The 25960-nt window shown below is 39.0% G+C and overlaps 1 protein-coding gene across 1 annotated transcript in view; it reads left to right on the top strand.

The window, feature by feature from the left end:
• The window catches only part of abca12 (ATP-binding cassette, sub-family A (ABC1), member 12), a 253058-nt gene that overhangs the window by 51074 nt on the left and 176024 nt on the right, over positions 1-25960 (top strand). The window contains exons 8-16 of the mRNA XM_060929010.1: positions 9461-9654; positions 11004-11128; positions 15915-16018; positions 18749-18871; positions 22415-22569; positions 24205-24335; positions 24421-24536; positions 25249-25454; positions 25548-25678. Coding sequence (XP_060784993.1) covers positions 9461-9654; positions 11004-11128; positions 15915-16018; positions 18749-18871; positions 22415-22569; positions 24205-24335; positions 24421-24536; positions 25249-25454; positions 25548-25678 — 1285 coding nt within the window. The remainder of the gene's footprint in view (positions 1-9460; positions 9655-11003; positions 11129-15914; positions 16019-18748; positions 18872-22414; positions 22570-24204; positions 24336-24420; positions 24537-25248; positions 25455-25547; positions 25679-25960) is intronic.

Raw genomic sequence — 25960 nt, 5'->3', positions numbered from 1 at the left:
AAAAATCTGAAAAATGTGGTGTGCATTAGTATTCAGCCCCCTGTACTCTGATACCTCTAAATACAATCCAGTGCAATCAATTGCCTTCAGAAGTCATCTAATTAGTTAATAGAGTCCTACTGTGTGTAATTTACTCTCAGTATAAATACACTTGTTCTGTGAAGGCCTCAGTGGTTTGTTAGAGAACACTGAAGAGCAAAGAACTCACCAGACAGGTCAGGAATAAGGTTCTGGAGAAGTTTAAAGCAGGGTGAGGTTATAAAAAAATATCCCAAGCTCTGAACATTTCAAGAAGCACTGTTCAATCCATCATTCAAAAATGGAAAAAGTATGGCACAACTGCAAACCTACCAAGACATGGCCGTCCACCTAAACTGACAGAGCGAGCAAGGAGAGCACTGGTCGGAGAAGCAGCCAAGAGGCCCATGATCACTCTGGAGGAGCTGGAGAAATGCACAGCTCAGGTGGGAGAATCTGTGCACAGGACAACTATAAGTCGTACACTTTTTGGCCTAAATGCAAAGCGCTATGTGTGGCGGAAAACTAACACTGCTCATCACCCTGCACACATCATCCCCACTGTGAAACATGATGGTGGCAGCATCATGCTATGGGGATGCTTTTCTTCAGCAGCGACAGGGAAGCTGGTCAGAGTTGATGGGAAGATGGATGGAGCTAAATACAGGGCAATCCTGGAAGAAAACCTGTTGGAGGCTGCAAAAGACTTGAGACTGAGAAGGAGATTCACCTTCCAGCAAGACAATGACCCTAAACATACAGCCAGAGCTACAATGGAATGGTTTAGATCAAAGAATATTCATGTGTTAGAATGGCCCAGTCAAAGTCCAGACCTAAATCCCATTGAGCATCTGTGGCAAGACTTGAAAATTGCTGTTCACAGACGCTCTCCATCCAATCTGGCTGAGCTTGAGCTATTTTGCAAAGAAGAATGGGCAAAAATTTCAGTGTCTAGATGTGCAAAGCTGGTAGAGACATACCACAAAAGACTTGTAGCTGTAATTGCAGCAAAAGGTGGCTCTACAAAGTATTGACGCAGGGGGGCTGAATACTAATGCACATCACATACTAATGCACATCACACACACACACACACACACACACACACACACACACACACACACACACACACACATACATATAGGGCTGTCCATTCTGTGGAGAACATGTGCAGTGCCCCGCTGTGCTCTGCTCCATATCCTCACAATGCCCTCCACGCCACTCCACACAGCGACAACTCCACGACACCATCATTGATGCTGAGTTGTTACTCATCCATCAACCGTCAGCCAAGGGTCAAGAGACATATATATAAAATTTATAGAATTGAATGACAATTGCATAGAATCATCACTGCACAGAACAGGATAGAAAGCACCACAAAGATGCAGAACAGAGCACTGTAAATACTGTATAGTCAATAAATAATGCTCAAATGGTAAAAAAATCCAAGTCAAATCCATCAAAATGTACACCGATCAGCCATAACATTAAAAACGCTGACAGGAGAAGTGAATAACATTGATTATCTCATTACAACGGCACCTGGCAAGGGGTGGGATATATTAAGCAGGAAGAGAACAGTCAGTTCTTGAAGTTGATGTGTTGGAAGCAAGAAAAATGGGCAAGCGTAAGGATCTGAGTGACTTTGACAAGGGCCAAATTGTGATGGCTAGATGACTGGGTCTGAGCATCTCCAAAATGGCACATCTTTTGGGGGTGTTCCCGGTATACAGTGGTTAGTACCTACAGTACCAAAAGTGGTCCAAGGAAGGACAGCCGGTGAACCGGCGACAGGGTCATGGGTGTTGAAGGCTCATTGATTCGCATGGGGCATGAAGGCTAGTCAGCATTAACTAGTCAGCAGTTTGTGCTACAGCCATTTTATGACTGATCGGTGTATACTGTATTTTTAAATATACTGGAGTAAATTAATTAAAGTCATGCTATCTGATTAATGATGGTTGACTCAAAGCTTATCAAACATAGCATCTTGTCTCATGCACTTTTATGTGCTCTGTTGTGGTTTACTTTTGAACAGTCATGAACAGTCAGTAAATCCCTCACTCGTCCCAAACTCCACTTATTCGGTGGCTTATTCCTTTAAACCAAACAATGGACAATAGGCTGGGTGTCTGTGCAGATGATGTATATTACACAACATAAACTTTGCAAGTTCAATGAAACTATGCAAATGACAATTATACAGTCACAGGAAGTCAAAGAAAATACTCTCACACATGTCAGTCTTTTTGAATTTGATTAAATAAGTGGATTATGTATTATGTATTGTATGAAGAGTAGGCAATTTAAGGATGAAAATTATGTCAATATTTGCACAGGGAATGTTTCTTGTATTCAGAGTTGGGTTACGCAGATTTTTCAATAACAGATATTTTCCGTTGCTGTCAAATGTACTATAATGTAACCTAAAAACAAGAAAAATAGACTAATATGATGAAATAAATGTAAAAGAAGTCTAATAGCAGAGATCCTCGCATGCAAAGCACGCACAGCCGAACGCCATATTTAAGAGAATATATATGGCTTTCACAACCATATGTACAAGTGATGTACGTGTACCACCACAAGGAACCCAATCATAAGTGCAAGGCAACATGTCTCAAACACTTGAACACCGATCAATGAAATTTGTATCTTTTTTACATAAGATAGATGGGTTTTTATCCAGTGCTTATTTTTAATTTGGTTTTTAAAAAATAATGTGGGATTATTTACGGACACGTTTTACAGAAAATGTTCAAGACAGTTTCATATAAAACAGGTTAAAACAGTTTTATTAGTCCACTAGCTTGTTGGACAGTGGACAGTTTCTGTCATGTAAGATGTATGTAATCGCATGAAGAGTTTTACTGAAAACACGCTTGCAAACAGATCCAAAACAGAGACAAAGGCAGAGTCAAAAAACAGGCAGTGGTGGAGTGAGGCACAGACAGGATATCAGAGGGAAACCATACTCACAGTCCAAAAACACAAACGGTCAAAACCAGAAAAAGCAATACAAAATACAAGGCTGGTAACTTCAGACGCAGGGTACAGAGTGTATACAAGTTCAAGTTCAAGTCAGCTTTATTGTCAGTTTCTTCATATGCATAGGTCATACAAGGAAATTGAAATTACGTTTCTCTCTATCCCATGTAAAGACATAGACAAACATAGGACTGAGATTAACAAGACAAACATTAAAGCGCAAGACAGGACCAATAACAGTGTAACAAGCAATAAGTAATAATAAAGTAATGATTAAAAAAAATTGAAACATTTAACATTTAGAAAAATAATCTAGGCTAAAGACAGGAAGATAAGAACAAGACACACAGTACAGTACAGTACAGCCCAGGGCAGTCCAGTTGAGGTTATCACAGTAGCAGCATTATGTAGAATAATGTGTTAAATAATAATGTGTTAATAATGTGTAGCAGCATTCAGAAGCAGCATATGGTAAGTATATTGCAGGGCCCAAGGCAGTTCTTATGAGATAGTTCAGGTAAGGTGCAAAGTCACATGTGTAGTTCCATAGAGAAGTCTTTTCCGTGGAGGGCAGCAGCAACAAGAAACAGTGTATGGTGTGTAAAAAAAGTGAGGTAGTGCAGGTAAAGGTGCAAAAGTCACATAGTGCAGTTCCATAGTCAGAGTCTTTCCTGAGTTCGAGTCTTTCCATGTATGTGTGTGGGGGGGGGCTTCCTGAGTCAGAGTCTTTCCGTGTGTGTGTGTGTATGGGGTGTGTGTGTGTGTGTTCCTGAGTCAGAGTCTTTCCCATGTGGGGGGGGGGGGGGGGCAAGATCCTAACTTCTTGGCTGTCTGGTGGGTGGAGCTGTCAGTGATGGGAGAGAGGGGAGGGAGTTCAACATCCTGGTGGATGAAGCTGTTGGTGAGTCTGGTGGTTCTGGACTTCACAAAGTCTGTGTGTTACTGAGAGTATGTACGCGCTGTGATTGCGCTCTAATCAGGAACAGGTGCATAGTAATTAGTCCTAATGGCGCTGCACGTGTGGACATGATAGATGTAACCAGACAACTGTTCACCATATCAAGTGTGATACTGGATGGTAACTTTACAGTAATGATGTAAAGTGAAAGTGCTGGTTCACTGCTGTCCACCAGGTACCCAGCAGAGTCACGCCATAATAAATGTGGTGGTGTTGTTTCTGGCGCATGGAATGCGGTGTTAAAGAAATGAATAAATATGGATTTGTAACTGTGATGTGTATCTCATTATTGGTCTCACTGTCACAAGACAATGCGGTGATTTGTTGAGATGAAATACTTGACATGACACAATTCGATGGTTCATTCATGGTGCTATAATATTATTATTCTATTCAGGTTGATTTTGTACCCGTGTAAATATTTTGATGATATACTCATCAGGAGCTCCACTTTTAGGCACTGCCTGAATATCTATATTATACAGTATGCATATACAATGGAGTCCATGAAAGCACTAGTGAAAAAGCTTCTATTTTGCATTCTTTTCTAATTCAGTAGAACCATTTTCATTACAAATGATATTACTGACAACAACTTGAGTGAAAAGTAGAATCTTTGAAATATTGTAGTTCCTTAGTATTTGCTATGTCACTTTTTGCTTTCATGACAGTGTGGACTCGAGCTGCATGGACTCCACAAGTGTGTAAAAAACCTCATGAGACATTGTAGATCAAATGTGTTTCTGCACATCCTAATGAAGCAGTCATCATCACTAGCGATGGACAGCCACTGCCGACAATGTGATAGTGATGAGGTGTTATAAAGGGTAGTGATGTGATAGTGACGAGGTGTTATAAAGAGTATTAATGTGATAGTGACGAGGTGTTATAAAGGGTAGTCATGTGATAGTGACGAGGCGTTATAAAGGGTAGTAATGTGATAGTGACGAGGTGTTATAAAGGGTAGTCATGTGATAGTGACAAGGCGTTATAAAGGGTAGTCATGTGATAGTGACGAGGCGTTATAAAGGGTAGTCATGTGATAGTGACGAGGCGTTATAAAGGGTAGTCATGTGATAGTGATGAGGCGTTATAAAGGGTAGTCATGTGATAGTGACAAGGTGTTATAAAGGGTAGTGATGTGGTAGTGACGAGGTGTTATAAAGGGTAGTAATGTGATAGTGACGAGGTGTTATAAAGGATAGTCATGTGATAGTGACGAGGCGTTATAAAGGGTAGTGATGTGATAGTGACGAAGTGTTATAAAGGGTAGTGATGTGATAGTGACGAGGCGTTATAAAGGGTAGTCATGTGATAGTGACGAGGCGTTATAAAGGGTAGTGATGTGATAGTGACGAGGCGTTATAAAGAGTAGTCATGTGATAGTGACGAGGTGTTATAAAGGGTAGTCATGTGATAGTGATGGTGTTATAAAGGGTAGTCATGTGATAGTGACGAGGTGTTATAAAGGGTAGTAATGTGATAGTGATGAGGTGTTATAAAGGATAGTCATGTGATAGTGACGAGGCGTTATAAAGGGTAGTGATGTGATAGTGACGAAGTGTTATAAAGGGTAGTGATGTGATAGTGACGAGGCGTTATAAAGGGTAGTCATGTGATAGTGATGAGGCGTTATAAAGGGTAGTGATGTGATAGTGACGAGGCGTTATAAAGAGTAGTCATGTGATAGTGACGAGGTGTTATAAAGGGTAGTCATGTGATAGTGATGGTGTTATAAAGGGTAGTCATGTGATAGTGATGGTGTTATAAAGGGTAGTCATGTGATAGTGACGAGGTGTTATAAAGGGTAGTAATGTGATAGTGATGAGGTGTTATAAAGGGCAGTGATGTGATAGTGATGAGATTTCTGTTAGTAATAAAGTAGCCTCGTAGTAAAGTAGCCACTCAGGGCGCGTGATTGCTCATATACAGTGAATTTAGATAAAGTAAAACAGTTATGCCACTTAATCTCATTGTACATGGCTTATAGCCAACTCGGTGCCACGCGCCTCATCGGCTATCAGCTCATGTACCGTATGACTTTAGGATACAAAAAATGGTATGTAAATGTAACTTTATGTTAAAGTTACAGAAAAAAGTCAGAAAATGTGGATGATGAGCAGGATTAAAATTTTGCTATGCATTTTAAAATAAAAATATGCAGTATGAGTCAAAAGTTTGTACACCCCTACTCTACTCATTGATGGGTTTTTCTGTATTTTGACTCTTTTCTACATTGTAGAAGAATACTGAAGACATCAAAACTATGAAATAACATATGGAACATATGGAATTATGTGGTCAACAAAAAAAGTGTTAAAAAAATATGCTTCATATTTTAGATTCTTCAAAAGATCCAGCATTTACCATGACTCTTTTTACACTATTGGCATTATCTTAACCAGCTTCATGAGGTAGTCACCTGGAATGCTTTTCAGTTAACCAGTGTGCCTCGTTAAAAGTTAATTAGCGAACGAGTTTCTTGCCTTCTTAATGCATTTGAGATCAAACAGTAAATATTAAATAATAAAAATAGGTACCCTATGGGTACATGTGGCTCCTGCTTATAAATAAAATTGTTTTCTGATACCATGCCCATACAGTAAATATAGCATATATACATGTTATCAGTTATACTCGCCTCATCTCTTGCAAGTATCACCAAGCTGTGAGCAGCATCAGGGCTTGTAGTATTTTGGTTACCAATTTTGTTTACTGTGTTTTGTTCAAAAATAAAAATACAGTAAACAGCCCTATTCCACACTACAACTGTAGTAATCCGTATTATGTTAAGAACTGCTCAACTAAGTAAAGAGAAATGACATCCATGATTAGTTTAAGATACAGTATGAAGTGTATTTTAATTAATACAAATAAAGGAAAAAAACATTGAATTAGAAGGTGTGTCCAAGCTTTTGACTGGTGCTGTACTACCATGTACATGTGCACACATTTCAATAATTTTCACAAGTCTTACAACACCATGCTGGTCTTGAATGAAACCTTAGCTAACATTACAGTTGACAGTTCATTATCATGGCCTCTAGTGAAAAAAAAAGGGTTTCACTTGTTGGAAATTTCACCATAATTTTGTTTTATATAGGATGTTTAATTTCACAGTATGGCTTCCACATTCATTATTGATCAGATTACAAAATAGCACTTGATCCAGAACATCCTGTTACATTACATTAATAGTCAAGTCAAGTTAAATTTATTTGTATTGCGCTTTTAGCAATAAGCATTGTCGCAAAGCAGCTTTACAGAATTTGAATGACTTAAAACATGAGCTAATTTTATCCCTACTGTATCCCCAATGAGCAAGCCTGTGACAATGGTGGCAAGGAAAAACTCCCTCAGAAAACATAAGGAAGAAATCTTGAGAGGAACCAGATTCAAAAGGGAACCCATCCTCATTTGGGCAACAACAGACAACATGACTATAACATTAACAGTTTTAACATGAAGTCAGTTTCGTTGATGTTATAAACTCTTCACTGATGGAAATTTGAGTGCTAAACTGTTCATGACAACTGCAGTCCTAAAGTTAGCAAGTCAACTGTAGTCCTCAGCCATAAAAGCATTACTCTACAAGTCCAGAGCGTCCTCCAGGTGTGACTTTCAACTGTCCACATGGGGCCGTTCTTCACAGGAGCGATGCAATGAGACTCCAACCAGACACAGGGCACCAGGATGGATCAGGCAGGTCCGAGGAGCAGAAGAGGTCAGCATCTCGATCCCAGGACTGACATGTAACTCAGAGGGACAGATTTTGGTGGGGGGAGGGAGAGATAGAGAGAGAGAAAACACAGGTTGTTACGTATGCCCAGTGTCACCCGAATAAGTAGGAACAGTATACATATTGCACTGAGTACAAGCAGGGACTCTAGCAACTAACTATGACAGCGTAACTAAAAGGGGAGAGCCAGAAGGTAACACAGGCATGAGGGAGCCCCGGGACATAAAGCAGCAGCCACTACACCGTCAAAAAACTCGAGTGAGCAAGCGAGTGGGGACTGACAACATCCATACATCCCAGTTTACCAAAACACTATGTCTGAGGACCCTCCAGATCTACACCTTTACTTCATAAACACCATTAACAAAAGGCTTGACTAAACAGATATGTTTTCAGCCTAGACGTAAACGCTGAGACTGTGTCCAATTCCTGAACATTACTTGGAAGGCTGTTCCATAACTGTGGGGCTTTGTAAGAAAAGGCTCTGCCCCCTGATGTGCATTCACTATACGAGGTACCAGCAAATAGCCTGCACCTTTTGATCTAAGTAGGCTTGGCGGGTCATAGAGGACCAGAAGTTCACTCAGGTACTGTGGTGCGAGACCATTTAGTGCTTTAAAGGTCAATAGTAGTATTTTATAATCAATACGAAATTTGATTGGGAGCCAATGCAGTGTGGATAAGACAGGGGTGATGTGGTCATATTTTCTAGTTCTAGTCAGGACTCTTGCTGCTGCATTTTGAACTAACTAAAGCTTTTTTATGCACTTATTGGAACATCCAGACAGTAAGGCATTACAATAATCCAACCTGGAGGTAACGAAAGCATGAACTAGTTTTTCCGCATCATGTAGTGACATTAAATTTCTTATCTCAGCAATATTTCTGAGCTGAAAGATATCTGGGTAATTTTATCAATGTGAGTTTCGAATGAAAGACTGCGGTCAATAATCACTCCGAGGTCTTTTACTGCTGCACATGAAGAAACAGAAAGGCCATCCAGAGTTACTGTGTAATCAGAAAACTTACTTCTAGTTGCATGTGGTCCTAGTACAAGTACTTCAGTCTTGTCAGAGTTAAGCAGAAGGAAGTTAATAAGCATCCAGTGTCTAATGTCCTTTACACATTCCTCAATTCTGTTAAGCTGGTGTCTCTCATCAGGTTTTGCAGAAACATACAACTGTGTGTCATCAGCAGAACAGTGGAAACTAATACAATGTTTATGAATAATATAAAGAAAAAAGCAGTGGACCCAAGACAGAACCTTGTGGAACACCAAACTTTACCTCAGTATGTCTAGAAAAATCACCTAAATAATAGCATTTAGCAGATGCTCTTATCCAAATTGACATACAACATGCCAGGCCAGAGCAACCTGGGGAGCAGTTGGGGGTTAGGTGCCTTGCTCAAGGGCACCTCAGCCATTTCTGCTGGTCCAGGGAACCTTTTGGTCCCAAAGCTGCTTTTCTAACCATTAGGCCATGGCTTCCCCTCTAAGCCAGGGCTTCATCTCTAGGCCAAGGTTTTCCCCCTGTTATTTTACATTTTAATGTTTAGATCATGCACTGACAGTTATTTGTTTCATTGGAGCCAAATGTTAAGGATAGGAATATAGGTTCCCTTTTGGTTATTGAGGTTAAAGTTAGATATAGGTGTAGACAAAGTATGGATTATTTGTATTAATAATTATGTCAGCAGAATGTCCTCACAAGACTACAAAGACCAAACATATGTGTGTGTGTGTGTGTTGGCAGTTAATGGCACATTTGGTACTCCAAGATCCAATAAAAGTCATTGAGGCAGTCGAGATGTCCGTGGAAACGATGGGCAAACTTCAGACCCAGTCGCCGGTGTGGGATTTCCTGTTGGGATTGCCAGATATCTTCTTGAAATCCACAGACCAGGAGAGGATCATGGTGATAGCTGAGAGACTGAAGGGGATGAAGCAGTGAGTGCCTCATTTACATTTGCCATGTCATCTATAATTACTCATTGTCCTCAACAAATCAATCAAATGAAGAAATAACAGCTAAGAGACACAGAAAAGGAATGCAACAAAATCACAGTTAACATGGGCATAAAGACGGCAGACTCACCCAAAGTATAGAAAAAGACCAGACAATGTACCAGAAGATGAAGATCTGAGACTGTGAATGGGAGAGTAGGGTTGAATTAGTTTGATTAGATATTGAGGAGTGTAGCCGTGTGTTGAGTGTTTAGTGTGGGTGAGGACTCTGACTGAAGAGTTTTGAATATATTGAAACTTAGTAATGGACTTGGCTGGAAGACCAATGAATAGAGCATTACAGTAATCCCACTGTGGTATAGTAAAAGCATGGATGAATGTTTCAGCATACTTGGTTCATAGAGCAGGATGGAGATGTGAAAAAGAATGTTGCAAAGGTTAAAAAAGGCCATCTTAAACAGAGAGTTTCTGTGATTTTCAACATCAGCAGGAATGTGTAATTAAAACGTCAAAGACAAACTACAATGTGCCTCATTGCGCAAAATACTCCAGAGTCCAGAGATGCTTTTGCCCGGATATTTCAAACTATGACATGTCTGTGAAGATTCTCAATCATCCAGGTCATAGTAAACTGTGGGTGGTAGAAATGGGCAACTGGACTTGCTTGAAGATTCTTGAAAACGTTTCACCTCTCGTCCAAAAGGCTTCCTCAGTTCTGTCTGACTAATAGGGAGACATTAGTCTCCCTATTAGTCAGACAGAACTGAGGAAGCCTTTTGGACGAGAGGTGAAACGTTTTCAAGAATCTTCAAGCAAGTCCAGTTGCCCATTTCTACCACCCACAGTTCAAACTATGACTCATATATGATGAAATACATGTTGGGTACTCTCTGATCACTGACAATCTCACTGGCATTGTCAAAATAAATCTTCAGATATGCTCTGGATATGATCCAGATTCTTGTCTTTCAACAATTTAAACAGATGTCTCTAGATTCTTGGGGTTTTGGTCCAGTGCAGGTACAAAAATTCCTGCCAGTTGCATTAATCTGCATCTAGTTGTTATTATTATTATTTTTTTCCTATTCAGGGTGGTCTCAGATTTGAAAATGCGTAACAGCAATTATATAAATGTTATAAAGGTTAAGGTAAGGTTGATTGAATGCTGTTTCTGTGTTCAGGCATGTCCTGAGGGCTTCATTCATTTGTAATTGAATTATATCCAACTACATTTGTTCTTAATATTTCTTGAGAGTTCAAGTCAGAATGGGGATCAAGTTCATCTTCTGGACATAATAAATCACAATGCTTACTCTCTTGTTTATCTGTAGGGCCCTGAACTCAATTCAGAGTAGCTTCCAGCAGAGTAACGCTTCTATAGACATGCTGAACCCTGTCATCAGTGAAGGCATCGAGATCCTCAACTACCTCCACACCTGGGAGGGCAGAAGTACCGGTATGTGCTGTTCAGTTTCTCTGTTTGCTGAAACTGATCAACTGCTATAGATAGTTTTCACTGAAGTCATGGCATTCCGGGGAACGCCCCTCAGCTGCCATCTTGGGGGGCAAACAAAACGGACCATCGCCACTACTGGCTACGTTATCTCGGACGAATTTATGAAGTTATATAGTCAGTTTTTAAAATAAAGATCAATGTCGGCAAAATCAAGCAAACAGAAGTATATAGATACATTAGACGACATCTCACGACAACGGTATGCAGCCAAACTGGCCTTGATTGGGGGAATTGACCCCTACGAAGTGGACAAAGATGCATTTTCAAGTGACTATGCAGGGCTGCCAAAGCCTGCAACTGCCAAAGCCTGCTCCAAAGCCTGAAACTGACTTCATCAAACTTTAAAGGCTGTCTGATATATACAACTTTATATATTCACAGCATGCCTTTTGGCGGATGCCGCCTGAATCGCGCAGATCCGATTTTTTTTTTAGGGGGGGCGTTGGAGTGTCTGATTATAATTTCAAAGTAAATTCTGTATTAAAATTACTAAATAAGCAAATCCGTTACAGTCCATGAAACAGGAAGTATAATGATGAGAAAAAAACAGTTTAAATCGGAAAGCTGCGCACATTTGCGCAGTCCTGCACACCGCTCGGGCTGCACAAATGTGCGCAGCTTTCCGATTTAAACTGTTTTTTTCTCATCATTATACTTCCTGTTTCATGGACTGTAATGGATTTGCTTATTTAGTAATTTTAATACAGAATTTACTTTGAAATTATAATCAGACACTCCAACGCCCCCCCTAAAAAAAAAATCGGATCTGCGCGATTCAGGTGGCATCCGCCAAAAGGCGCGCTGTTTGCATCCCAAACACAAATCAAATCATACAGAATAGACCTAAAATGTTTTTCAAAAATGCCCCTTGCGTGAGTGAAGTGACAAGTTTCAAATAGAAACGTGACAAATGAGCGATATTAAGTGTACATTACAATGTAAACGTACACTCAGCGGTTCCAGTTAGGCATTCTCCAGAGATTGTTCACATGATGTTTTGGTTTCCAAAAACAAACTTAAACACAATTGATTGTTTATTTAAACAACTTACCACTTATAAAATGATCGGAGCAGACTTTGCTGTGTTTGGAAGGCTGATAATCCTTGCAGTTGATTCTCGCAAGCCATAGATTTCTCCTTTGTATGCTGAGTTTGTTTGCTCACCTTCGTGCTCCCGTACAGTGGGAATTCTATAAAAGCTCCGCTTGACTTCATCATCTGACCTATTACGACAGCCGTGAATACAACAGGTGTGCACCATTGCTAGCTTTAAATAGCCTGCTTGGGTTTTTTTGAAGACTTTGTACTCGCGCGTTACAATGTGTGCTCAGTGACCCGTACGGTAAGCTGGACCCCCAAGATGGCCGCCACTAGGGAATCCCCGACTCTGTGACATCATGTGAAAACTATCTATATTAAAAAAAAAATAATGCAGAGCCTGCAAGAGCTTTGTAACCGTGTGAAAGGAAACACAAAGGAAACAGAAAACCTGGAGTGATTTGTCGATTTATTGTGTGGCTTTAAAAACTGTAACATGAGCTTGTGAGTGTAACTATTCTGGTCTAAAGTCTAAAAATCTGCATGGAGTTTCCATAGTAACCTGCATCATGTTGCCAAAATATGATTTGTGATACCGGTATGTGCATAAACTTTGGACATGTGAGATGATCCCATCTCACGTGTCCAAAGTTTATGCCTCTGTCTCTCTCTCTGGTGGTCTGCTATATAAGCAGGTCTGGACACTACAGCATCCTACTCTCTCCCAGTCTCTTAGCTCGCTCATATGAGCCCGCCTCCCGCTTCACTAAATCCATCATGCCGCATCTTCTTCGACCCAGAGGCCTCTTTCCCTCAATTCTTCCTTCCATCACAATAACCAACAGTTCTCCATGTCTGAAGGTGTGACCTAGCCACGCTTTCTGTCTTTTTCGAATTGTATCAATCAGCGACCTTTCTTCTTCAACCCGCCTTAGTACCTCCTCACTGGAGACTTTGTCTGACCATAGGATGTTTAGGGTCTTCCTCCACAACCACATCTCACAACTCTCAATTCTCCTGATCTCATCCTTTTGCATTGCCCAGCTTTCTGAGCCATAGAGCAGAGTGCTCCAGATTACTGTCTTAATTATTCTCTTCTTCAACGGCAGGCTAAACGACTTGGTCAGGAGCTCTTTTCTCTTAGAGAATGCGTCTTTTGCCCTTGCGATTCGCGACTTGATCTCTATGTCGCAGTACCCCTCTTGCGTCAATATGCTTCCAAGGTAGCAGAACTGTTTCACTTGGCTCAGTAGTTTACCATCAAGGCGTACCGCGAATTCTTCCCCAGGCTGTTTCGAGATTTTCATCACCTTGGTTTTCTTGGCATTGATTTTCATGCCATACTCCGTTGCAGTCTCCTGCATCTTGTCCATCATAAGTTGTAGACCACAGGCTGAGCTGGCAACTGTAGCCTGGTCATCCGCGTATCTCACTGTCTTGATGAGATGTCCACCTACTCTAATGCCTTCATCCACCTGGTCTAGCGCTTCTCTTAACATAGCTTCTGCATAGATGTTGAACAGCAAAGGGGACAAGCAGCACCCCTGTCTGGTTCCTTGTCCTATCATTGCAGGATTAGTCAAGCTGTCCTTCAGTCTAACTGCTGCCATCTGACCCATATACAGTGTTGCGATCAGTCTACGATCGCGCCAGTCGATCCCTATTCTCTTGAGCAACTCTAGGAGTTTCACCCAGTCTACTCTGTCGAACGCTTTCTCGTAGTCCACGAAGCACACGTATATGTCCTGATTGTGGTCTATACACCTCTCACTAAGCAATCTCATAACTGCTATTGCCTCCCTGGTGCCAACCCCTTTCTGAAAACCAAACTGATCGTTGCTGATAAATGCTTTGGCTTTTGGTTCTATTCTGTTTGTCAGAACACGCAAAATAACCTTTGAGGCATGCACGATCAGGCTGATGGTTCTGTGTTCATCGCATCTTGTTGTTTGAGATCTTTTCTCTATGCGTACTCTCACTGACGTCAATCATTCCTCCGGCCAAATACCAGTATTATAGATAGTGTAGCATAGCTCCACAAAAGCCTTGAGTCCTTCAGCCCCTAATGTTTTTTAAATAACATCTCGTTGCCGTTGTCGTGTGGATGTGGCTACATCCACACGACAACTTTCCCATGAGTTGAATGCTACACGTTGATGGATTAATTTGTTCTTCTATGCCCTTTTGAGGAATGTATTGTAGGACTTAAACCAACATCTGAAGAGGTGAGATCGCTCCTTTTTTTCCCCTATTTTTGCTGGCAGGATTGACTCTACCCTAAGGGCTATTCTCTCTCTCTCTCTCTCTCTCTCTCTCTCTCACTTTGCACCATTACACAATAAATATTCACAGTGAAAATATTTTGTAAGTGCGTTTCATGAACCAAGTTATAGGATTTGTTGACAACTCGCATCGAGTTCGTTACACTTCTACCCGGCGTGAAGCACTCACAGTCATGTGGTTGTGACGTCATCATAAACAAATCCGTTCTACTCATCCAGACGACTTCGCAATGGCAGCGTTGCCAGATCTTTCCACTCTGGAACTCGTTCTCAAAAGATTGCGTTTTGGGGCACCCAAAACGCCGGTGCTGTGTGGACGCCAGGCCGAAACGATAAACAATTGTATCGGATTCACCTGAATCCGTTGCCGTGTGGACAGGGCCTCAGACCACCTCCTCTGTTCAGTGATGGTCGTTCCAGGTTGACGAAGATGGCTTCTTTTACTCCTCTTTCAAACCACCGGTCTTCTCTGGCTAGAATGCATACATTGCAGTCCTGAAATAAGTGTCCTTTGTTTATTGAGATGAAGATAGACTGCAGAGCCCTGGCCTGACTCACATGATGGCAGAGAGAGCCAACGACCCACAGATCACCCTAACGACCCTTTAGGTTGCTAACACCGTTCACACTCGGCCTTCAGTGACCCTAACACCTACTGGATGACTGAAAGACCCATGTGACCTCAATGACCCCCCTTAGGTTTGTTTTTGGTCCACTAGAGGATAAATACCTGGAACTCCCCACTAGTCAGACAGGACTGAAGAAGGCTTTTGGATGAGAGGTGAAACGTCTTCAAGAATTTCAAGCAAGTCCAGTTGCCTTCTTTAGGTTTATGATGACCTGGATGACTGAGAACCTTCACAGACATATTCACAGTACTGGTTTAGAAACTGTTGGTAAATTTTTACAAATTTACAGTAATGTTATAGTACTGTTTTAGTACCTTTACTCTAAGAACTTTATAGTACCATTTTAGTAACTTCACCATACTGGTTTAGTAACTGTTGTAATAACTTTACAGTAGAATTTTACAAACTTTGCAATAATGTGATAGTACTGTTTAGTACCTTTACACTAAGAACTTTACCATTTTAATAACTTGTAGTAACTTGTAGTAAATTGTAGTGCTGTTCAGTCACATTTAAATTTTGATAAATTTTTAGTAAGCAATCATTATATTTTCTTTCAGAAAGTTAGTTTGACATTGGTAGAAATAGATTATAAATCCATGTAGATTATAGATTATAAATCAATTGTGGTATATTACATTATTGAAGACCAAAACATAGCTCATGTAATACTGCAAACTTTTCCTACTATCAGCATATATATGTGAAGAAAATCCATGTTTATTTTTTTTGTGTGTGTGTGAGTTCATGCTTGTTTACTTTTTCAACCACATACAGATGTTAATGTCTCCCTGGCTGATGTACTGATGTCGTTCAACATGTCTCTAATTAGCCCTGAAATGGCCACACTGATCCAAGATCTGCAGATCCCTCTGGATAAGGTGCAACAAATTGTCGTAATAAACATCAACAACACTGCAGTGACATGTTTACCATATAAAAATGTCTACTGTAATAAAAATTGCACTTGTACTGTACTTAATGCAAAATTTAAAGGAAATTACAGGCAATCTGTAAATTTACAGAATTGTTACTTAACATTAATATCACTTCAGTTATTATTGCAAATGCACTATACATTGTATTATATGCTGTATTAATTGACAGTAATAATATTATAATGTCCTTTTAGTATCTTTACAGTAAGCATTATAGTACCATTGTAGTAACTTTACATGAATAACTTTATAGTTTCATGATTTTAGTAATGTTACAGGAAAATGTTATAGTACTGTGTTAGTAACTTTACAGTAATAACTTTGTATGACTGCTGTAGTAACTGCACAGTAATACCATTGCAGCACTATTTTTGGAACTTCATAGTGATAACATCATAGAATAATTTTGTTAACTTTACAGTGATAACTTTATAGTACAATTTTAGTATCCTCATAGTAATGACTTACTAGTAATCACTGTAAAACACTAATCAATCATATTACAGTAAATATACAGTAATAAACTATATAGAGTAATTTAATAATAAATTAATGTAAAACAGTAATAAACTAAGTTTTATGGTACAAATTTAACTTTACAGTAACAATGATGCTTTTTTACTCCCTTTACAGTAAGACATTTACAGTACAGTACAGTTTTTGTAATGTTGCAGTCATAACAATCATTCAGTTTTGTTAACATTACAGGAATAATTTTATTGTACACTTTTAGTAACATTATTTATTTATTTAGTACCATCATTTAGCAAATAATGACTTACTTGCTATCAGTAAACTAATAATTTTTCAGTACAAATTTATCTTTATAGTGACAGGGGTACTTTACTAACTTTACAGTGATAATTTTATAATTGCTGTACCTTTATAGTAAACCTTTATAGCAGTTTATACCATTATACCATAGAACCATGGTGAAAATAAAATACTGTAAAAATACATCTTTTTCATAGATAGATTGATAGATAACATTTACTGTTTGCATACAAACCAGCATCTTTATTTGGCTTGCACTTCAAACATACAGTGGATATAAAAAGTGTACACACCCCATTAAAATTATAGGTTTTTCTGATGTAAAAAAAAAATGAGACCACAATAAATAATTTCAAAACTTTTCCCACCGTTAAATGTGACCTATAACCAATTCAATTGAAAAACAAACAAATCTGTTAGGGGGAAAAACATAAAAAAAAAACGTACAATAAGCTGGTTGCATAAGTGTGCACACCCTTAAACTAATATTTTGTTGAAGATTTAATTACAGCATTCAGTCTTTTTGGGTCGGAGTCTATCAGCCTGCCACATCTAGACTTGGCAACATTTGCCCACTCTTCCTTGCAAAAGTGCTCCAATTCTGTCAGATTGCGAGGGCATCTCTTGTGCACAGCCCCCTTCAGGCCAACCCGCAGATTTTCAATTGGATTTAGGTCTTGGCCCTGGCTGGGCCATTCCAAAACTTTTTTGGGGTCATTGTCATGCTGAAAGATGAAATTTCTCTTCATCTTCAGCTTTCTAGCAGACATCTGAAGGTTTTGGGCCAAAATTGACTGGTATTTAAAACTGTTCATAATTCCCTCCACCTTGACAAACCCCCCTGTTCCAACTGAAGAAAAACAACCCCAAAACATGATACTGCTTTTGCGCCAAACATACCTTTTGGAATTGTGACCAAAAAGTTCAACCTTGGTTTGATCAGACCATAACATGTTTTCCCACATGCTTTTGGAAGAGTTGATGTATTTTTTTTTTTTTTGCAAAATTTAGCCGGGCCTGCATGTTTTTCTTTGTAAAAGAAAAGGCTTGTGTCTTGCAACCCTACCCCATAGTCCAGACATATGGAGAATATGGGAGATTGTTGTCACATGTAGTACACAACCAGTACTTACCATAAATTCCTGCAGCTCCTTCAGTGTTGCTGTAGGCCTCTTGGCAGCCTCCCTGACCAGTTTCCGTCTTGTCTTTTCATCAATTTTGGAGGGATGTCCAGTTCTCGGTAATGTCACTGTTGTCCCATATTTTCTCCACTTCTTGATGATCGTCTTCACTGTGCTCCATGGTATATCTAATGCCATGGAAATTTTTTTGTACCCTTCTCCTGACTGATACCTTTCAACAATGAGATCCCTTTGATGCTTTGTAAGTTCTCTGTGAACCCTGGCTTTTGCTGGAGGATGCAACTGAGTAAATGTCTGAACTTTATTTGGGGTTAATCAGAGTCATTTTAATTGATGGCAGGTGTGAATCCAAAAAGACTGAATGCTGTAATTAAATCAAAAGGTGCTTAAACAGAGTATTAGTTTAAGGGTGTACACACTTATGCAACCAGCTTATTGTATATTTTTTTATTTTTTATCCCCTCCCCCAAGAGATTTGTTTGTTTTTCAATTGAATTGTACAGGTTATAGGTCACATTAAAGGTGGGGAAAGTTTTGAAATTATTTATTGTGGTCTCATTTTTTTACACCAGAAAAACCTATCATTTTAACGGGGTGTGTACACTTTTTATATCCACTGTATTACACTGATGTATGCAAAATCCCCTTCATTAGACCCCCAGAAGTGCATCATTCTGTAGGAAAACTACAGATTTGGCAACCCGTAAAACTGACTACTGAAAATCTTATCACTTTTTGACCTTTTTGTCTTCCACAGGTGCTTGTATTGTTCAACAGAGATGCTTTCACTGACTTTGTGTGTACCAGAAGGTCGTTCTGTGACAGCCAGCAAGTTGACATGATGTATAGATGGATTGACCAAGAAAAAGTTGCTCTGCAGGTAGATCCTTTAAAATTCTTTCAATTTTTTTGTTAAGCAAGTTATTGGCTGGCTCCAGGAGATGGAGAGTGTGTTTACACACCAGGGTGAAAGGGTTCCCTTCTTTACCTGCTCGATGTAAATTAACATCATTTTTATTCTAATGAAAACACTCTTTTAGTGTGTAATCTGATTCAACTACTATCAAATTGTATATCTGGATCTGTCATTTTTTCTATCTTTTTAAATTATCTACATTAAACTAAGTATTGCAACTAATTCAAATCTTAAAGTAGTATTTAAATATTATATTAATATCAAATTTTTTCCTGTTTATTCACTGCCATGCCCCTAACAGTTACAGTAATTATTCTCTATTGCACAATGCAATAAACTTAATTACTTTTTATTTAAAATACCAAGCAATAATTTCATGAGTTGTTCTTATTATTATCTAGGATACTAAGTAATAATAGAAGAAATAGATAATGCACCAAATAATCATTTTGAGGAAAATTTACGATTGAAAGAAAAAAAATAAAACAGAATAGTAATTTGAAGTGTTTGTATTATTTTAAGTAACCAGTTATAACGAACTCTTTTACTATGAACTTTGCATATAACAAACTAGGTTCATGTCAGTGACAATGAGTCAAAGTCTTAAAACAAACAAACAAACAAAAACCCCACCATATCATGTCCACTCACGTTGGTGCTTGGAGAATTCAGACTAATTTCTTGATAATCACCTCGAGTGACTTGGCAAAATGGCGGCCAATCGCTTCGTCACCGTGAGCGAGGAAGAATTACAAATGATGAAAGAAAATATTGTCCCTAAAAGCACTAAAGATGCTATGAAGTTTGGTCTAAAACTATTCAAATGTAAGGTGGGATTGTGGTTTATTTTATCTATTTCAAAACAAAGTATTTTATGTGACTTGGCATAGATAAGTGACACAAGTCTGTGCCGCACTGTTATTACATTTACATGCTGCTTTTGAAGACTGAAATAAATTATTTTTTAATATGATTAAAAAAAAAATCACCTGTGTATTTATACTAAAACAATTATCTGCCTCAGGCTCAGTGAATATCGGTGAATAAAATTCATTTCACTATAATTCACTTCAAAATATTATTCACTGATATTTGATTTTTAACGTCATGTTCGGTAAATAATTGTTAGTTATGAAGCACGATGCACACTAGTTAGATGAATGAAGTTCAATGAAACTTCATAAATGCACTATTAACAAAAGCAAATTTGCAAAAAAAAATTGCAGTAACAAATCTTGAACATCCATCCATCCATCCATCATCTGTAACTGCTTATCCTATGCAGGGTCACAGGCAAGCTGGAGCCTATCCCAGCTGACTATGGGCGAGAGGCAGGGTACACCCTGGACAAGTTGTCAGATCATCACAGGGCTGACACATAGAGACAGCAACCATTCAAATCTTGAACATCAGGTCCATAATAATAATAATAATAATAATAATAATAATAATAATAATATTTAACAATTATTCACCAAAGATGTAGAGAATATTGGTGAATAATAACTGAGACAAAGTCAAGGTTATTATTTAAAAAATATTGGCTGGCTTTGAGTGGTATATCAGATATATTCCATTCAGCTAGCATGATATTGAACAAGTCAAAGATGAGTAGCTGAATATACCATGAAAAAAGCCAGCCAATGTTATTATTATTATTATTATTATTATTATTATTGTTATTATACATACACACACTCTTCATATCAGCATTCTCAAAGGCCAACACTAGCTTACCCGCGACTCAGTGCTGTTAGTGTGGCAGTCCCATTACCTTCCAGCCAGTGTCGCCACAACATTAGCAAATGTCAATGCTAGCTTACCTGTGACTCGGTGCTGTTAGCACAGCAGTCCAGTTACCTTCCAGCCGGTGTAGCAGTAGCGTTAGCAAAGGCCAACTCTAGCTTACCAGTGACTTGGTGCTGTTGGCGCAGCAGTGCAGTTCCCTTCCAGCCAGTGTAGCGTTAGCAAAGGCCAGTGCTAGTGCCGTCAAACTGAATATTTATTATTATTATTATTATTATTATTATTTTTATTATTATTTTCCCTGTGTAATTTACTTAGTTACTTTTAAAATCAACATCGACAACTACACACAACGGAGCGACCTGGCAACCAAAATTCTCTCAAAATCTTCTGCTTTTAACGAAGCAAACCTGGCGGCCATGATTGTTTACAAGTTGTCATAGTCGCTCGCTAGCACAGAAGTTTTGGATCTCTGACATGTCTCTTTTCCAGTTTTTTGATGTTCGTTGGCATGTTTTTCTCTTGTGAATATGTATGAAGAATATATAATGAAGTTTTGGTAGCCTTTCGGGTGTTCAGCGCATCTTCGGTTTCAGTTTATTTATTTAGTGCTTAATCCTAGCAGTAGCACTGGATTAGCCTCGTCTTCTCTCTTTCCAGGCGGACGAAGAAACAATTCTGCGCATGCGCAGCAGAAAAGTTTTGGCACTGGATATTCACATGTTGACAAGTTCACAAGTTCTGATATTGACAATGTGTAATGTTGCAATGTCACAATGTTGCACGCTCATTCTCCATTGGGGAGAGTGGCATAATACATGGAGGATAAGCGATATGATAACAATATTGCATGCTATCAGTAAATCCACTAGAAGGGAATAAAATACATATTTTTATTCCATGGAAAAAGTGGCCTATATGTATAATAATCACTGATATTCACTGAGCCTGAGATGGATAATTGTTTTAGCATAAATGCACGGGTGATTTTTTTAAAAAAATCATCTTTAAAAAATTTATTTAAAACTTCAAAAGCAGCATGCAAATGTAATAAAGGCGCGGCAGAGACTTGTGTCACTTATCTACGCCAAGTCACATAAAATGCTTTGTTTTGAAATTGATAAAATAAATCACATTTCTACCATACTTTTGAATAGTTTTTGACCAAACTTAGGAACAGCATTTTCTTTCATCATTTGTAATTCCTCCTCACTTACGGTGATTGGCCGCCATTTTGCCAAGTCGCTCGAGGTGATTATCGAGAAATAGTCCGAATCTCTTGACCAGTCAGCGCACTTGATTTCCTATAATCACCTGCATATTTATACTAATTAATAATATTTATATAAAGAAAAAGACACACTGTACATAAACAATCTCTAATGGCATATGAGGCTGTACCAGATCTTTCTTTAGAGCTTTGTATAAGATTTATGCAATGTTAATGAATGTGTTGTGAAGGTATAAAATAAATTTCCTTCAAAGAATGTGAACTCATGAGTTTTGAAACTTGTTGTCTGGTGTTAAATCTTCAAGCATGGCTTTACAAAGCTTGTACGCAATGCTTGCGGATATGTTATAAAGGCCAATGTAAGTACCTATTAAAGAGTGTTATTGATAATTTACAGGGATCATTTTGATCACTTTCAGTCTGTTTAGGAGTTGATAGTTGAACATAAATATCGGGTCACAAACATGCTGAAATCATTTCTGAAATTTGGTTGAAAGCTGTCTTAGTGATGTGATGTGTTTTATTAACAGGTGTTTTTGGTCTGGAGTCGAGCCGCAACTTCTCCAGCGGATCTTGCCTTTGCAAAAGACATTCTGGGTAAATTGTTTGGTGACTTTTTCCAGGAGGGACCATATACAGGCTTTGAGAACAGAGACAGCCAGCCAGAGACACTGCCGGAACAACTGTATGCTCTTAAATTATATTTATTTTTATATTTATTCACTTCAGATCAGAGATTCTTGACTCTGATTCTTGATCCACCTTCTCATCGTCATCTTTATAAAGCTATGCTTCATGCTGATGTGATTGTGACTATCCACTAATCCTTACAAAGGCTCCGCCCTTCACAGGTCAAAAGTAACTTTCATATCAGTTGGTTGCTTTAATGTTGGATAAGTTCGAAACAGGGAAAATGCCATCTAAGGAGGATGTAGAGCATAACATAGAGGCATCAAGGACCATTCGAAACTGATCAAACTCTTGTTTCCTGTTTTCTAAGATGCCTTCAAATTGTGTCCAGTTGAAGGCATCATTGATGTATCCTTGATGCTGCCTATTATTCATAAAGCTGTGCAGATTTATAGATAAAAATGTAGACAAAGCTTCGCATAAAAGTGAATTCATATACAAATATAACTTTTAGGGATTTTTTTAACCAAGAAATAAACATTGTATCTATCTTATAACCTTGTGACTGTAACCAACTAAATTTATTTGATACGATTGGTGAGACATTTGTTAGCCAATTAGTGGATGTTTGCTAGCTTGCTCAAAATGAACAAGTTTAGTGGCACAGCATGCTGATGTCACACGCTACCATAAATGCTATCCTACAAATTAATTCGAAACAAACGTTCTTAGAAGATGCCTTCAGTCAAAGGTCTTGCTTTATGAGACACCTGTCTATTATAACAGTGTGGCAACAAGGCAACAATCTCTTGCTTTGAATGAAGTCAGAGACTATTTAGAAAGGTGCTTTTGTTTGTGACCCTACAAATAATTCAATTCAGTTTTATTTGTATCTTCTTGTTTTGGCTGCTCCCGTTAGGGGTCACTACAGCGGATCATCTGGATCCACGTATTTGATTTGGCTTAGGATTTTACACCAGATGCCCTTCCTGATACAACCTTCCCCAATCTATCCAGGCTTGAGACCGGCACTAAGTATGCACTGGCTTGTGCAACCCCATTGGCTGGATATTTTTACTTTTACTTCTTTGAACAGTGGGAGGAGACCCATGCAGACATGGGGAGAACATGCAAACTCCAGACAGAAAGGCCCCCTTTGGCCATGAGGTGCAAACCCAGAACCTTCTTGTTGTGAGACAACAGTGATAACCACTGCACCACCGTTCCACCCAATCCAAATGTAAAACTAGACGTTGCTACAAAGCAGCTTAACAGGAATCTGAATGTAGATTGAGCTCCTGAATGAACAATTCAGAAGCATCAGTGGCAACGGAAAACTTCCTGAGACAACATGAGGAAGAAACTTTGAAAGGGAACCAGATAAACCCATCCTTTTCAAGATGACACTATTTCTTCTGTGGGTATTTTCTTTGCCTAGGCTTTATCACTTTAGAAAGAAAACATCACATTTTAGATGTATTGGACTACAAGTGGACTTGCAAGTGACCCCCTGGAAGAGTTGAACACTTTGGATTTTGAATCATATTCTATAATTGCTCACTTGTTTGATTTTGGGGCGTTGTTTGTCTTGATCTTCATTTCATTTAGTCATAATATAAATGTAACCACATAAAAAAAAAATACAAACACACTCATTTTTGTCCTTTCTATATTTCCGGTCTCTGTATAGATTCCTAGGCATTGCTAATACACTGATGGGCATGCTGAGTGTAACGCCAAGCTGGGATTACATTCAAACACTCTTGATGGGAACTCATTCCAGCATGCAGTTGGTCACAGCAGTAATAGAGACGCAGCTGGGTATTTAACTACTTAACCTTCATGGAATAAATTTCTCTGCACAGGCAGTGAGTCTGATTAGTTGTATCATCCATCTGTTTTGCAGCTTATGTCCAACCACTGCTGCACAATCAAGAGAATCTCCAGGCGACCTTTGTGTCTGTCATACAGAATGAAACTGCAGTGGATAATGAGAAACCTTGGTTGGATGTGGAGCAGAAGGTACATACAATGAATAATACAGTATATAAACATTAGTTTTTGTTTATTAATCCAACTGACACTGACGCATGGCTGAGGGTTATGGCCGTACTCAAAGGCCACCATTGTCCCCAAAACCAACATCTACTATTTTGACCATGAACCCACTACCTGAGGTTCCAATGTGATGAGGTGATTAGGTTCCTCAGGATTAGGGTACAGAGACTTGTGAAACACCATTATGAGTATCTTCTTAGCAAATAATTCGAGTTTGGCAGATTTTTTTTTAACATTATGGTTCTAGGAACTTTAGGTTCGACACCCATGACACAGTCACCAGTTCTCCTTCCTTGGACCACTTTTTGGAGGTACTAACCACTTGCATACCAGGAACACCCCACAAGATGTGCCATTTTGGAGATGCTGAGACCCAGTCATCTAGCCATCACAATTTGGCCACTGTCAAAGTCACTCAGATCCTTACGCTTGCCCATTTTTCCTGCTTCCAACACATCAACTTCAAGAACTGACTGTTCTCTTGCTGCCGAATGTATCCCACCCCTTGACAGGTGTCGTTGTAATGAGATAGTGTTACGTAATCTTATTCACTTCACCAGTCATTGGTCATAATGTTATGGCTGATCGGTGTAAATCTTTTTCGAAGAATATTTTCATTATAATGTGGATGAACTGGCTTGTCTGAGTTTTATTTTCTTATTTATTTCACTTGCAGTTGAATCAGTTATCCAGTGTGTTTGATGCCACGTTGGTGTATGATGTCACTCCCGCTATGATCCTGACTGAATGGCACAAGTTATACAGCACTGCAATAAAGTTCACCGACTCCCTCAAGGAGGTTGTTGAGCTCATCCAAGACAAACTTTTCAGTCAAATCCCACATAACTCAACTGTCAACTGGTCTGAGATTCTTCTAAACAGGTCAGTGAAAACTGCTTTGCTGTAGTACTGCACAATTTTTCTGCAATGTGTTATTTATCAGCACTACATGACATTCTGCTGTTTGCTTTCCAGTGGTTTGGAGGAGTTTGCAATGATGGGGTCAGTACTTCAGAACAGCAGTCAGTGGTCAACCATGGAGCTGTATTTTCAATTGGCATACTGGATCATGACCTTCCAGCCAAATATCACCTCTCCACCAAACTGTGAGTGATCTTTCAGAACAAGCATGTGCATTTGATAATGTAGTAATTAATAATTAGTTGTCGATGCAGTTTATACACTGACAAAGCACTTTTAATCCCTTCAGTGATATTCATTTTAAACCATTGTTTAGTAACTGTGAGGTTTATCGTTTTGGGAGTGCAGAATGTAAATCTAGACCAACTGATGGCTCTTGGGAGTTTAAAGCACTAACAAATCCCACTGTACTGGATGTCTTCCCACGATTCAATGTCACACAGTTATTTTCCAGGTTTTGCAGGTGT

Source organism: Neoarius graeffei, chromosome 9, assembly GCF_027579695.1.
Source record: "Neoarius graeffei isolate fNeoGra1 chromosome 9, fNeoGra1.pri, whole genome shotgun sequence".
NCBI classification, from domain to species: Eukaryota; Metazoa; Chordata; class Actinopteri; order Siluriformes; family Ariidae; genus Neoarius; species Neoarius graeffei.
This window is presented reverse-complemented; position numbering and strand designations above follow the sequence as displayed.